A 13,766-nucleotide genomic window follows, 5' to 3' on the forward strand; every position below is an offset into this window, starting at 1 on the left:
GTCTCCATAGTACAAAGGCGAAGCGTTGGGGTCCTCATCGTAGAATGACTCGGCAGATTGACGGTTGGCGTTCTTGTCGAAACGCTTGTGATAGTTGGCGCCGAGAGAGTTGGAGGACGCCATAGGCAAGTTGGGATCAAAGTAATTTTGTCCCTCGCCGGCAAGAGGACTGTGACCGGGCATAGGAGAGTTGGGAGCAGTAGAGTCGGGTGTAGCGGACCTGCCCCATTCACCACGAGCCAAAGAAGTGAAAGAGCCGTTGTCGCCTTGAGCGTAAAAACCGCTTCCAACTTCCTGATCGACCAAATCGTAACCCCAAGCGTTACCGCCTGCAACTTGTCGACTAGCTATAATAGACCGACGCTGGAAGTCTTCAAGTCGCTGACGCCATTCGACGACCGGGAAACGTTGGACAGCAGATCGGGCACGGAGGATAGCTCGCTCTTCGGGAGTAGACTTGAGGGCAAGTTTGATGGTCTTCGTCAATTGCGAAAGCATGTGCACGGTAGCACTAGATTCGACGGGGAACCACTACGGAGAGGGTCAATTTTGAGCTTTTTTGTAACAATCGCGACTTACCCAACCAGGCATAAGACCAAGACCACCAAGACGAGAACCAACACCAAGAGCGCCCTTCCTACCGAACTCGACAGCGACCAAACCGAAAGGCTCGTCTCGAGACGGAATCAAAGCAAAGTCTGCACCACTGAACAGGTAAGGAGGGAGGGCGGTAAACTCAGGCTTGGAGTAGACTCTGTCGGGATACATCTCCATCAACCTCGCCAGCTTCTCAGCCGCAAACCTTCCGTAAAGATCAATAACCGGACCAACACAGATCAACTGAATCTTGGGCTTCTTGTCGAGCAAGCTTGGCATAACATCGGCAATCAAATCGACACCCTTTTGCTTGGACCACCGACCGACAAATACAAAGAGATCGGCATCGGGATCCTGCTTGAGACCAGCCCATTCTTGTGCTTGCCTCTTTTGCTCGGGGCGCTTAGACTCGGCCTCCTGGTCAACCTCAATCTTGTCAACGGCCAAAGGTTGCTCGTCAAGGGCGGCGATATCAGTAGGATCGGGATTGGGCAAAGAGTCAATGTTTCGCAAAGTCCAAAGAGCTGGGTACCTCGCCCAAGACCTTTTACCGTACTTGTCAGAGACACCAGCGACACCAATAGACTTTTGGTGGTGAGAAATGTAACTGGCAGCAGCGTGAAGCAAGTTGAACGTGTTGCCAAATTGGACATACTTGCTGCACACTTCCTTGGGGATGTTGAACGCTGCGCATACCTCCTTCATTTCATCCTTGGTTCGCAAAGGCCAGAGACCTTGGAACTCGGCATTATGAAGCGAGAGACAAACAGGAACGACCTTGGGCAAAATGTAGAGAGGGGCAAGGGCACCGTGGTAATCATTGATGTGGTAAATGTCGACGATGGGGTTACGACGGATTGTCTCGGCAATAGCTTGGTTCCAGGTAGAGTAGAAGATAGCAGAAGACAAGTCGTCCATTCGTTGAGGGTAAGGATCGGCCTTGGTTTGAGCGCGGAAGACGGGAGAGTCAAGGATGACATATGTGATATTGTCGAGCTTGTGAGTCTCTACCTCGATAAGGTAGGGCTCGCCAAAGATGATGACTTCGATCGGCTCGGCATACTCTCCTTGAGGGTACTCCAAATCCTGAACCTTGGGCACAACCCAGATCAAATCAACGTCCGTCATTGCCTTACCCATCAAAGTTGACATGACACCCAAACCACCGATCTTGACCTTCAGCTTCCAATCCATAATCTCGTATTCAAGTGTAGCAATAAGAACCTTTCGGCGCTTGTTCTGGTCTTCCGGCCAACCGATAACCTTTGCAGGGGTTTTGTGGTTCTTCTCGTTCAGCGCCAAGGCGCCCTTCTCTGAGACATCACCCTTCTTCTCACCGTGTCCACCGATGATGGGGAAGTAGGAAGTTTCCTTGGAGGCCTTATTAGGCTTGAGACCAAACCTGTTAACTTTGATAGAATAGAAAGAGTACCTGAAAATAGCTGCAGCGGCGAAAGCGGTAAGAGCAGGGATGACGAGCAACAAGGCAAAGGCGATAACCGTAACTGTTTGGTGACCAATAGGCTCAACACTCCATTCGCCAGTAGCATCGTCAACAATAACGTTCCAAGCCAAGTGAGGAGCGGGAGGGATCGACATGTTGAGATAATTTGCACTCTGAGCGTTGGGCGCCATACGATCAATGATACCGTCGCCATCAACGTCACCGTAGAAATAGTCATCAAAGGCCCAGACGTTTAGCTGAATGTACGCCGGCCAAGCGGAAGACAAAGGTATCTCCCAAGTGTTATCATTAGTCAATGAAAAGGTCGCGGATGCACCGAGATCATAACCCCAAGTGTTAAACGAACCCCTCGCCAACAGCTGTGGCCATCGTCGATGTCCGTGTGCCCAGTTGGCATCGCCATGAATCTGCTGGTTGGAAGAACCAGCAATGTTTGAGTAATACTGCACCACAACGTGGTACCCATCCCACCAATGGGAGTTGTCTTCAAACATGGAAGCGTTCAAAGTCGGATTCGTTTCATAGTTCATCCAAGCAGACCAAGTCTGTCCGAAATCGGCACTGTATCGATAAGCGTCCGCACCGTCCGCAGTGTTGTTGAGGGTGTAAACGCCATCTGAGACAGTTAACAGGGAGTCGCTATAATCATTCTCGGGGAAAACCATCACATTGCCCGCCTGACCAAGTCGGAGAAGCAAGTGATCGGTGTTACCAGTTGAAACGCCAGCGCTCTGAGAGTCAACACTGCTGATGATGATTTCGTAGATACCGTCGGGAGCGTTCTGAAGCTGACCGGTCCACCTCCATCGTCCAGGCGCGACACTAGGAATTGAAGGGGCTTCCCAGTCGGCCTCGGCAATTGACTCACAGTCACCCTCGGACAAAGACGGAGAGCCGGACCCAGCGATGGTGTAGTTGAGCGTCATCGCCTGTCGAAGTGAAGTGCAGTCCATGTCCGTATCATATTCGATCGTGAGATCGACGTTGGTGGTATCACCAGAAGTTTGATAACGGTAGTCATGACCAGGAGTGAACTTGGAGATGGTAGGCGGTTGAGGGACCCACTGGTCTTGCGGTACGAGCGCCTTGTACATGAACGGATCAAGCGTGATGGAACCCAGACATCCTCGATAAGGCGAGTTGCCATCAGAGTAATAAGAGCTCAACGAGTCTTCAAGGGTGTAATTCTCATAGGGATAAAACAAGTTTCGCACTGTGACACCAGACTGGTAAGGAGACGAAATCCAGCCATCCTGTTTACAGTCAAAATCGTAGGTGACAGTTTCATTCTCGTTGGTGTAGATCAACCAGACTGCCTGAGTAATGGTACCGTTCGCTTCGAAAGAACCATGACCTTCCTGTTGACTGGTAGGCGCACGAGTGACGGACCACATACCAAGCTCGGTCTGGGTTTGGTTAGAACCAGGCAACTGGATAAAGTGCGTCCAGTTTCCAAGGGTGGTAAGAGAGAAACCGTCTTGGAGCGAAGGGAATTGAGTTCGGAGGTAAATCATGTTCCTAATGCCCCTCAATGCCTCGGCGGTAGGATCAAAGTGGTCCAAAGAGTTCCAAGGGTCATCACAACCAGTGAGAACCTTGTCATAAGGCATGTTATAATACTGACTGGAACCGAGTTTGTAACAGCCGTGCTTCTTCCAAGCTGGGTTTGAAGTCATCGGTTGACGACCATACAGATAGTTATTGGCAGTGTTGTCAAGCAAATAGAACGCTTGCTCCTCGCCATACCAACCCAAAGGAATACCGGGCATAAGCAAGACAGTGACGAACTGTCCCAATTGCTGACGCTCAGTTCCGTTTGCCAAACCAGGCCATCGGAAGACATCTTGGTTAGTGGTACCGTACATGTGACGAGGGTCAAAGTCGTTGGTCTGCGAGTTAAGGAACTCGTTGGAAACGACCATCTCGTTCCAAGCAGTAACAAAGTTGACGTCGACATCGTACGCCACTTGCAAGTTACCATCCATACCAAGGAATCGACAGAGAGATCGATAGATGGAATAGTGGAACGCTGCAGAGTCAAGACCGGCGATGCCTTCTTCTCGCAAGAAGTATTGCTGTTGATCCTGGGTAAGCTCAATCGCTTGAGTAAAGTTGGACGGTTGCAGGGTGGGCGTTCGTCCTCGACCGATATAAAGCGCACCAAAAGTGTCACCACCGGTAATTTCACCAGGAATGAAGAAATTGTCCTTGTTGAACTGTCTAGCACACTCTCGAGTCGCGTTGGCCCATTCAGCCATGAAGTCAACAGTGACCTGAGTAGCCTTGTCGATACGAATACCATCAATATCAAGTGCTTCAATGGTGAGACAACCAAAACGTTTCAACTTGGCGGCGGTTTCCGGACGCCATTCTCGGAGACGGTCTTGGACGGAAGCGAATTTGGCGAGCTGTCGTTGCCAATCAGGGCTACGAAGGGTTAGTTATATATATACCAAGCTGCAGTAACAACTTACAAAACACCGAAAGCCTCGATATCTCCATAGTGGTCAAAATCACTCGCATAACAACCAGTCTTTCCTGGGTCATAAACCGTACCATCGTCAAGCCAGAAAGTAGGGTAGACACAAGAGTCATTATAAGTGTTTGTGAAGTTGAAGTCAGGGTACTTTTGAAATCCCCAAGGTGCATAATCGGGAAGTTTCCATTGTGCGATGTGTTCGTCCATTGAGAATGGTGTAGAGGTGTTGAGGTGGCTACAGAAGTGTTAGTTCAAATCGAATGTATGAGAGAGACGTACCCTTCAAAACCGATCAAATCACCCATGGTACCAACTGTGAAATCGAGGATGATACTCATCCCCTTGGCATGAATCCGGTCAACCAGATCAACCCACTCTTGCAACGTCCCATAGTGCGGATCAAGCAGTGTAAAGTCGATAGCCGAATAACCTGATTTATATCAGCGTTGCCCATTATCTACTCTGTATACGCGAAAACTCACCATCAGATTGCCAAGGCATGTTGACGAAATTTGTACCAGCGATATATATTGATTTGTAACCCATCGATAATAAATAATCCAAACTTCGATCACTCATCAACCCTTTTGCATCCCCGCCTGCTCTCAGTTGGGTTTCGCGCATGTCATATTCGTATTTAAGACCAAAAAAGTCATTATTTTGAGGCGCACCGTCGATCCATTTGTCGAGAAGAATAGTATAAGTTGGAAGTGACTGTTTACAATTAGCAATATGACGTAAAGTGGGAGATTCAACTTACACGCCAGTTGTCTGGTGATGGGGTATACGTTCTGTTTGACCGCGTCGTTGAAAAATCCAACACATCGGTTGCGTCTAACTCGTGTCAATGATTATTTCTAATCTCCCATGTGATTACTCACTTTGGTTCTTATTGATATTCCACGCATCAAGCGTTTCATTATACGTTAAAGCTAGCACCGACAGACTGGTCGCGAGGAGCGTAAGAATGAGGGGGAAAGGCGATATTCTCGCCCCTCCTCTTGGACATAATAACATCTTGTAATTTTGTGGATGGGTCGTGAATGGATGATCGAATGCTTTAGGAAGTTGTGGTCGTAGGTTGGGTCGTGAAAAGTGATGCTTGGAGGATTAACGATACAGAGGCGAGGGCGATGCCCCGCGTTGGCTGAAAAAGGAGGATGAAGAGTCGTGCAGACCGTTACTGTTGTGTGGCGGGGATGGATGAAGATGGATGGCAGGGCGGGGATCTGGAGGAAGGAAAAAAAGACGAAATAATAAAGGAAAGAAGAAGGATTGGATCGGAGAAGAAGGAAGAAAAGAATTCAAAAGGAGGCCAGTGCGTACGGGGCGTGAATAATAAAACCCAAACCCCAGCTCAAGGCTGGATCAGGCGGTACACGGCGAGGGAGAAGGGCGGACGCGCGGGCCCTGATTCGCTACTATTTTCCCTGACTTGCCCACCCTTCCTTCCTACGCGCGCGAGCACAGCCTAAGTAAATCCTGAAAGAAGGTGGTGCGCGTCTGGTTATTCCAGTCCAAGCATAGTTTATTAAGGCGTGGCGTATTTCACCCGGCGGAGTAACAGAACTTTGAAATAGACAAGAATGCTTTGGCAATATGGATTGCATGCATAGGAAGTGGATATAATGAACGGTGCTACTGTCTAGAGTGGGAAGAAGACAACGCACAGGATGCGTAGGGGATTTATTATTGGGGATGGCAGGGTGATTATGGGGTGATTATGGCACGCCGATGAGGTATGAGGAGGTGCGTACGTATGTGCGGCAAGCAAGCTGCACCTCTGATGAGCAGCCTTTCTTCGTTTGCATCTGTTTCATCAGCTACCAACAATCGACGGCTATCCATGGTCTACGCCGGCTGTGGGCATCTACGTACGATGATAAGCAGGGGACATATACAATAGCTTGCGAAACGCATACATGCACTTCAAGATATCTCCGCTACTAAGAACAACACTATCAAAATGCACGCCAAGAACATATACAGCACGCTCTTCTTCACAGCTGTTGCGTGAAAGAACCTTGCCGCGAATTTTCTTGCCATGTTGACGTTAATTGCATCGAAAGTGATGACGCTGCAGATCTCTCGGGATTACCATTGTGGCAGTCGGCAGCCATAGCCGATCGGCGATATCCGCCATGTTGTTTTGGCTGCTGATCCAAGTACTACTGAACCTTGGCTATACCCTATTTGAGCAACTGGCTACTGCTATAGTATACCCCCCTATACTGGCATCTACTGATCTATGACTTATTGACACAGATGGGAGCCCATACGTAATGCCGGATATCCTCAACCAGGCCCCTGCGACGCCCTCCTCAGCCCTCTACGCAACGCACATCCTCCACCTCCCAAAAGATCGCATCTACATACATCGCTATGCCCTCTCTTCAGCTCCTGGTGCGAGTACCAAAGATGTAGTGGAGGACAAGATGGCGAAATTTTGGAGGGATATTGCGGACAGAGCTGGTAATGGAAAAAGACTGCTGGAAGGACCTGTAGCTACGATCGTTGGGCAAATTGAACGAGAGTTATGGTGTTTTGCCTGCAAAGAGGATGGTATATCGCCGCCTGACGGGATAAATGGTGAGCTCTAGCTTTCCCTGACCTCATCATCTCTAGTCAAGCTAGGACGTCCCAGAGGCTAAGAAACCCACATGACATTAAAGTCTTGTCAAGCCATCGCGGAGGGTTTGCTAGGCTCTGCGAGAAGGTCGTACTTGCCAATAACCTCTGCATATGGGCTCAGTCACTACTTTTCATTTTCAATGTCCTATAAGGCCTAGCTCATTGTACCTACAGAGATCCAACCGCCCCTTCCCCCCCTGGTCCCTCTCGAGCTCCTTTCATGCCCCGACCACTCATCCTCATACAACTGTCTCTCCGAATCTTCGTGCGACGTCACTCTTAACCTTGAAGGAGAAACCCGCAAAGCATGGGAACTACTGGCGAACGCATTGATTGAAACTTTTGCCTGGAAAGGAGGTAGACGTATAATACTGAGGGACTCGGGAGTCGTTCCGTGTGTCCTTTTCATTACCAAACGGTCATAATCCGCTGACATCAATGTAGCTTCACGCCGCCTTTCAAACCTTCTCTTTACCCATTCACATCTGGCTCCCTCCTTTTATCCCTCCTTCCTTCCCGCTCCCCAACTTCACTATTACCCCCGTATCCGATTCCTACTCATACACTCATTCCCTTATCTCTCCCATCCATCCTTATCACCACTGTCCTTACACCTACTCCAGCGCAAATCGCCCGCCTAAATCAGACATTCGACACTCTCCTCGGCCCGGGATGGAAGACAGGTAGAGAGCAAAGGGTAGTCAGGGAATTTGTCTTTGGATTTGGCGCAGAGACAGGGACGGTATCGGAGATGCAAGAAAAAGGTGGGGAAGAAGAAGGATGGGGAGTGTTCTGGGTGCCCCTTTTGAAAAAGACCTCTGAAAACGGAGACAAGGGTGTATTGACAGTTTGGCCGATACACCTGGCCCTACCACTTCCTTCAGACTCATTCAGCCACAATCCTTCGGCAACGGCAACTCCCCCATCCACACAGCTGAAACAATCTGGTCGAACAGAGGAAGGAGAACAGGGTCTAATGCAAACTGCCTATTCTTTATTTGACTTTCTCGCTTCTTATCGCGAACCATCCGTACCACCGGAAGGCGATGGAGGACAAATGGACGATCAAGATCTCGATTACGATAACGAGCTTAGTCTGGGGGACACCGACGCTGATATGAATGAAACGGATGGAGAGGGATTAAACTTGCAGGAAACCGGCATGGGCGCAGGAGGCGATATTGAGATGGAACCAACACCAAAAGGAGGATCAGATATCGATGATCTCTTCTCGTCGTCCTCGCCTACCCCCACACCGAACATGAATGTGTCTTCTCAGCCCCATTCCGACAAATCCCCACCGCCACAACAAGCTCAAGACGGGAGCGACAACGCACAAGATGGAGAGGAAGATTTTATGAATTCCCTCGTATCGGTACGAGACCCGAGTCCTCCGGCGCAAAGCCAGGTGATGGGGATAGGAGACAGAGGAAGAGAAAAGGAGGTTGAGGTTGAGATCACGGAGGATGATTTCGCGTTTTTCGATTCGCCAGCCGCAGAAGAAGGGGATGGAATCGGAATGGATGTGGATATGAGTATAGACAGTGGAATCAACCAATCTGTACCTGATGGTGCGATTGACCATGGGGGTGAGATTGGCGCAGAGCCGTCAATAGGGCAAGAGAAAGGACTCTTGGCCGAAGAAATGGTTAAGACCGCTAGTCCTAAGATTACGGAGGAGGCCGGACAGGATGAGTTGACGTTGGTGCCTCTAGTTGGAAATGGCATGGAGGTGGATGGGATCCCGCCAGAGCCGCTACCCTTACCTTCAGTGGAAACAGCCGCAAAAGAATTACAACCTCCTCAACTCCCTATACCACCCCAACCCTCGTCGTCTCCCCCCATTCTCGAGACATCACCCAAAACACCCGAACAACTTGCATCCCAATCCCCCCATCTGACCTCTCCCTCCATTCCTTTAGTACCTGCCGCCGCACCAAGCAACCCTCTTATCCCAATATCATTCCAACCCCTACCGCTTCTACCCCCCTCACATTCCTCGTCCTCATATCCGTACTGCAGCACCTATGGCTTCGCTCCTCCATCTCCTGCTTCGACCCCCGAGTCATCGCTTCTCGCTCGCCTTACGTCTTATCAAACACAGTATCATAGTCGACCAGGGTCTGATGCACCTTCCGCCTCTCAAGGTCAGGGGGCGACTCGCAGGCTGTCATCCAAACCTAAATCAACATACGCCGACGCATGGTTCTCTCTCTCAGGGGGTGATGACGATGGTGATGGAGAGGATGGTGATGAAGACGATATGGACTCACAGACGTATACGTGTCCCCCGACACCGATGTCCCAAATGGAGGAGATGACGACAGAGATAGGGTCTGATGCTGGCTCGAGTGATGTAGATGGGGTTACAGGGACAGACATCGATTCTGGAGCAACAGGCCTGATGGGGGTGAAAGACGATGATGGAGAGATCAAAGAGGATGATGGGGAGATCGAGTGGAAAGGGACAAAATGTATTGGCTCTGAATGGGTGATCCTCAGAGATCATCCTCGCTTGGTTCAACCTAAAGGGGAGGCTGAAAATGAGATTGGGTGGAAGGTGGAAAGTGTCTGGGATGAAGCATGGGGAACGCTTCCTTCGGCTGTATCTGGAAAGAAGGACAGTACCAAGGCTAAGGAAAATTTGAAGGAGAAAAAGGTGAAGGATGTGAACTGGACTAAGGTGGTGCAAGAGATTATTGCCAATAGGGCTTTCAGGAAGTCAGTACTGGATCCTGAGGACGAGTATGAGCAAAGTTCAGCGTGGATGGGAAGTTTATTAGAGGGTGATGCTTTGTGTGAGGTATTCGGAAGTGGTGAGCTTTGCGTTCCCTGCGATTCCCATCGTGATTAACACAATCAACAGATGTTCTGCCCGTGAACCTCCCTCAACCGCAAGTCAACGCCACCTCGCCTTCGACATCGCACATCATTCGCCTCTCTATCGCCGCCCTGTCTTACTGGTCACAACTTGGGCTTGAACCGCAAGGGGGGAAGAAAGATGTGAAGATGTTCATTATTTGCAAAGATAGTGATGAGGCGCTGGGCAAAATGTTGGGGGAAGGCGTGAAATTGGGTTGGGAGGAAGAGAGATATGGGAAGGCCGAGTTTAGTGGCGTCGTCAAAGGCAAGATGGAGGATTTTGGAGAGCTAGCTAGTAAGTGATCTTAGCTCCTGGACATGATCAAACTGACTTAAGGTCAGTTGGAATCACTGAACAGTCCACCGGCTCGGTGAACACGATTGTGTACCTCCTCACCCCTCCTTCCCAAATTCCGCTAAACATATATTCCTCCCTAATTCCCAATTCGCCCAATACTTTACTTATCCCCGTCCCCACTCCTAGCAACCCATCTACCTCGTTCGTGCATGCGCAGTACCTGACCCTTGTGCGCACAGCCTACGATCGCCTTCCGACGTTTCTTCGTCCCATATATGTCCGTGGGGAACCACTGCGTGTCTCAGAGGAAGATGCATGGATACAATGCCCCGCATGGGTGTTGGCAAGAAAGGAAGCCGTAAAGCCAGAGTTTGTCATGACTTGGCCTGTGGACGAGTACGATGTCTTGAATCGGTGGAGGATGTGGCATGTATGTTACGATGTTGTCTCTTCCACTTCTCTTGGGCCAGGCGCACTTGTTGTGTGGGTGGGGGACGATAGAGGGGAAACCGGACATGTGAGAGTCTTTGAAGATGTTGGCGGATGGAAGGAGGGGATGGAAAAGACTTGCGCATATGGAAGAGAGATTGCGGGCAGGTGGAATCTGGAATGGAGGCTTAGCGTCTGTCGAGCTGGGATCATGGCGAAGGAAGAATTGCAAGGTAAGATATTACCTGACAGCGAGGGCAACTACTCACAAAAACTTTAGCCTGGAAAGATATCCTCAAAGGCAAAACTTGGCCAATCACACTTTTGACCTCCGAAGCACCATCGCCATTGAATCCATCGTACCAGAAGACTCCTCCAAAAGTACGAGCGATAGCAAACATCGGTCCTTCCATTCTTTCCGACTCATCAACTCGCATTATCGACACCGCGTTATCTGCACAACTTACGGTGCTCCCATTACCTCTTCCCCTCGAGCTCTCGTCTGACAAGGGAAGTCCTCAGATAATATACCCCCGGCGGACATTCCTTCTGACCACGCCTGCGTTGGACGTGTCTCAATATTACACGACTAAATATCATATTTTAAGTCACCAAACCCCGGACGGAAGGAAAGATCAGGAAGATGGTGGGATAGTAGCGGAGATCGCAGAAGAGTATCATAGGCTTGGGTGTTTGGCAAGAGAACGGTGGGAAGGACAAGGCTGGTTGGATTCAGTCAGATGGGGTAGAGCATTGTTGGAGAAGAGATGAACATCGACAAACGATTGTCAGAGTCGCCGCGCTAGCAGCGAATATAAAGTTGTATAATGTAACATTTGCATGCAATCAAAGGGAAAAAGACACTTTCAGGTTAACATTGCCGGTGGAGAGAGAGACAACAGAGACGCCATTGGGCGGTAGTCCCTAACTCGACTTCCTTTATGACCACGATAGGCGGAGCACCCCAAGGATTATTACTAGTAGTAATAGATATATAACGACGAGCGAGTGCTTGCCACCGCGACAAAGAATTTCAGTTAACCACCCTATTTCCCTCTGCGATTGTTGCCCATACAGAGTACTGCAGCGTCGCATATGAATCATCGTGATGGGAATCACCGTTGAACGTGCATTGCATTGGCAAAATATCGCTAACAAAAAAGCAACAAGAAATACAAAAAAAAGAAAACAGGAGCAGGCAGGACTCGAACCTGCGCGCCTGACGGCATTCGATGAGGAATTTCAAAATTCTAATCGAACCGAGTAACCACTGTCGCACTACTCCAATTGATAAAATATGGGCCATTGACATTTATATATATTACTAATGACTTTGTAGCATAAGAAATTCTGATGCTTATTATTCATATCCAGTCCTCTTGCAACTCACCACTCACATTTTTGTGATGTGGGCAGAAGCAACTACATTTGCCCGACGCGAATAATGACGGTTTTCTCAACGTCGGGTTCATGCATAAATGTTTGGAAGAACGCATCTGAAAGGTCGATTTTTGCGAAGATTTTGCCATAAGCAGCACGATGGAGGATATCGTCTACATTGGGAACTAACCGGAGTGTGAGTCAGGTGTAGTGACTTTGTTCAGTCCCCTATAGTCACAAATGAAACGGAATTTTCCATTCTCCTTCTTAACCAAGAATGCCGGAGCTGCGCAGGGCGAACTTGATGACCTCAGATGTCCAGGCTCAGCATGCTACAAAATGGTGACTAACAGGAGCATCTCCGGGCCCCATATCTTAACGACTTACAGATCAGATCGGATTCCAGATACCAGATCTCGTACCTCGTATCAAACAAACCATCCTGCTGTTGTCGTCGCAAACGCAATCGCACGACGCAACATATCTTTCCTTCTACCATGCCAAGCAGTTTGGATTAACAAAGAGGTGTGTGAATAGGGAAGTGGACGAGAACTGTGCTTCGGCACTCATGATACCAATATAGTCCCCCAGCATAGTACTAACCGAACGCTTTTCTGCTCAACTTCGTTCCAAAGCGGACCAGATGCCGCCATTGGATGCCGAAGACTACGTATTATTTGAATGGCCTAGATAGATATTAAGGTTGGCTTACGGTTAGATATTACGTAATGACACAAAGGTCCCCCTTTTCCCGCCATGCTGCAATGAATTCATCCTCGTCCTCGGCTTGATTTAGAGCTCTCTTTTGAAATTCTTCTATTTCATCTTCCCAATCTCGGAACATCCGCCGTTGATCTCTCGCATATAACTTGGACCTTTCTCTTGTTCGCCATGTTGATCTCCCCGGCAAAGATCCACGCTTCTCTAAGTGCTCTCTTATCGTCAACGCCCGTTTCAGGACCACATACAGCTCTCTTGATAACCCCACAAGGGCAACTCATTTCGGCTGCTTCTATCCCTGCAGATGAAGATGAAGAATCTGGGGAAGGTGAAGAAGGTGATGATGTTGCCAGAACAGGAGTGATTACAGAAGAACCGTATTTGGACCCTCCCGCGAGATTGAGGTTATTGCTCGGTTTGGCGAGTCAGTGGAATCAAGGTGAATCGCCAAAAATGGAGTGTGAGGTAATGATTGGATTTTCCACCCTCTCAAATGTTCAAACTGACACCTGTATCTAGCTTGGTAGATTACACTTCACTTCTCTCCCATTACCACCAGCCGATGCTCCATCACCTGTTGTCCTTAAAGATAACCTTTTACCGGAAGTGAAACCAGGACGGATCGAAAAGTTTCTGCTTGTGTTAAATGGGAGAGGTACTGGATGGGATGTCCTTAGCCAAAAAGTGAGTGCTACATCAGAAAGAAGAATCAGACTCCTAACTTCCGGTTGCAGGCTGATGAGTTCAGGCGACACTGGAAGGTTTAGGTAGATAGATTGAAGAAGAAACAAATAAGGGACTTTAAAGCCTACAGTTGTATTCCCACGCAAAGTGTATTCATCTACTCATGGTCGTTGCTTACTATTCTATGTGCTGGACACGCGACCCAGCCTGTGTCGCCGAAT

At 49.1% G+C, this 13,766-nt stretch overlaps 3 protein-coding genes and 1 non-coding gene across 4 annotated transcripts in view; 2 read left to right on the top strand and 2 right to left on the bottom strand.

The window, feature by feature from the left end:
- Positions 1–5,558, bottom strand: part of CNBG0280 (hypothetical protein) — a gene marked incomplete at both ends in the record, with an annotated part of 7,978 nt that extends 2,420 nt beyond the window's left edge. The window contains 7 exons of the mRNA XM_769439.1: positions 1–531; positions 580–4,489; positions 4,537–4,776; positions 4,821–4,971; positions 5,024–5,255; positions 5,302–5,375; positions 5,423–5,558. The exon at positions 1–531 is cut by the window's left edge and continues 508 nt beyond it. Of these exons, the coding sequence (XP_774532.1) occupies positions 1–531; positions 580–4,489; positions 4,537–4,776; positions 4,821–4,971; positions 5,024–5,255; positions 5,302–5,375; positions 5,423–5,558 (5,274 nt within the window). The remainder of the gene's footprint in view (positions 532–579; positions 4,490–4,536; positions 4,777–4,820; positions 4,972–5,023; positions 5,256–5,301; positions 5,376–5,422) is intronic.
- Positions 5,559–6,823: 1,265 nt separating this feature from the next.
- Positions 6,824–11,532, top strand: CNBG0290 (hypothetical protein; the record flags this gene model as incomplete). The annotated part of the gene is made up of 6 exons (XM_769440.1): positions 6,824–7,130; positions 7,347–7,566; positions 7,617–9,988; positions 10,039–10,329; positions 10,377–10,994; positions 11,042–11,532. The coding sequence occupies 6 exons, from the start codon at positions 6,824–6,826 to the stop codon at positions 11,530–11,532; spliced, it is 4,299 nt and encodes a 1,432-aa protein (XP_774533.1).
- A 419-nt stretch (positions 11,533–11,951) lies between these two features.
- On the bottom strand, positions 11,952–12,046 carry CNBGt080. Its single transcript is given in 2 exon segments — positions 11,952–11,996; positions 12,009–12,046. It is a non-coding gene; the product is annotated as a tRNA-Ser (tRNA).
- Positions 12,047–13,032: 986 nt separating this feature from the next.
- Positions 13,033–13,628, top strand: CNBG0300 (hypothetical protein; the record flags this gene model as incomplete). Its single annotated transcript, XM_769441.1, has 3 exons — positions 13,033–13,326; positions 13,381–13,545; positions 13,596–13,628. 3 exons carry the CDS (start codon positions 13,033–13,035, stop codon positions 13,626–13,628), a joined length of 492 nt encoding a protein of 163 aa, XP_774534.1.
- Between the last annotated feature and the right edge of the window lie 138 nt (positions 13,629–13,766).

This window comes from Cryptococcus neoformans, chromosome 7 (assembly GCF_000149385.1).
Source record: "Cryptococcus neoformans var. neoformans B-3501A chromosome 7, whole genome shotgun sequence".
NCBI lineage: Eukaryota > Fungi > Basidiomycota > Tremellomycetes > Tremellales > Cryptococcaceae > Cryptococcus > Cryptococcus deneoformans.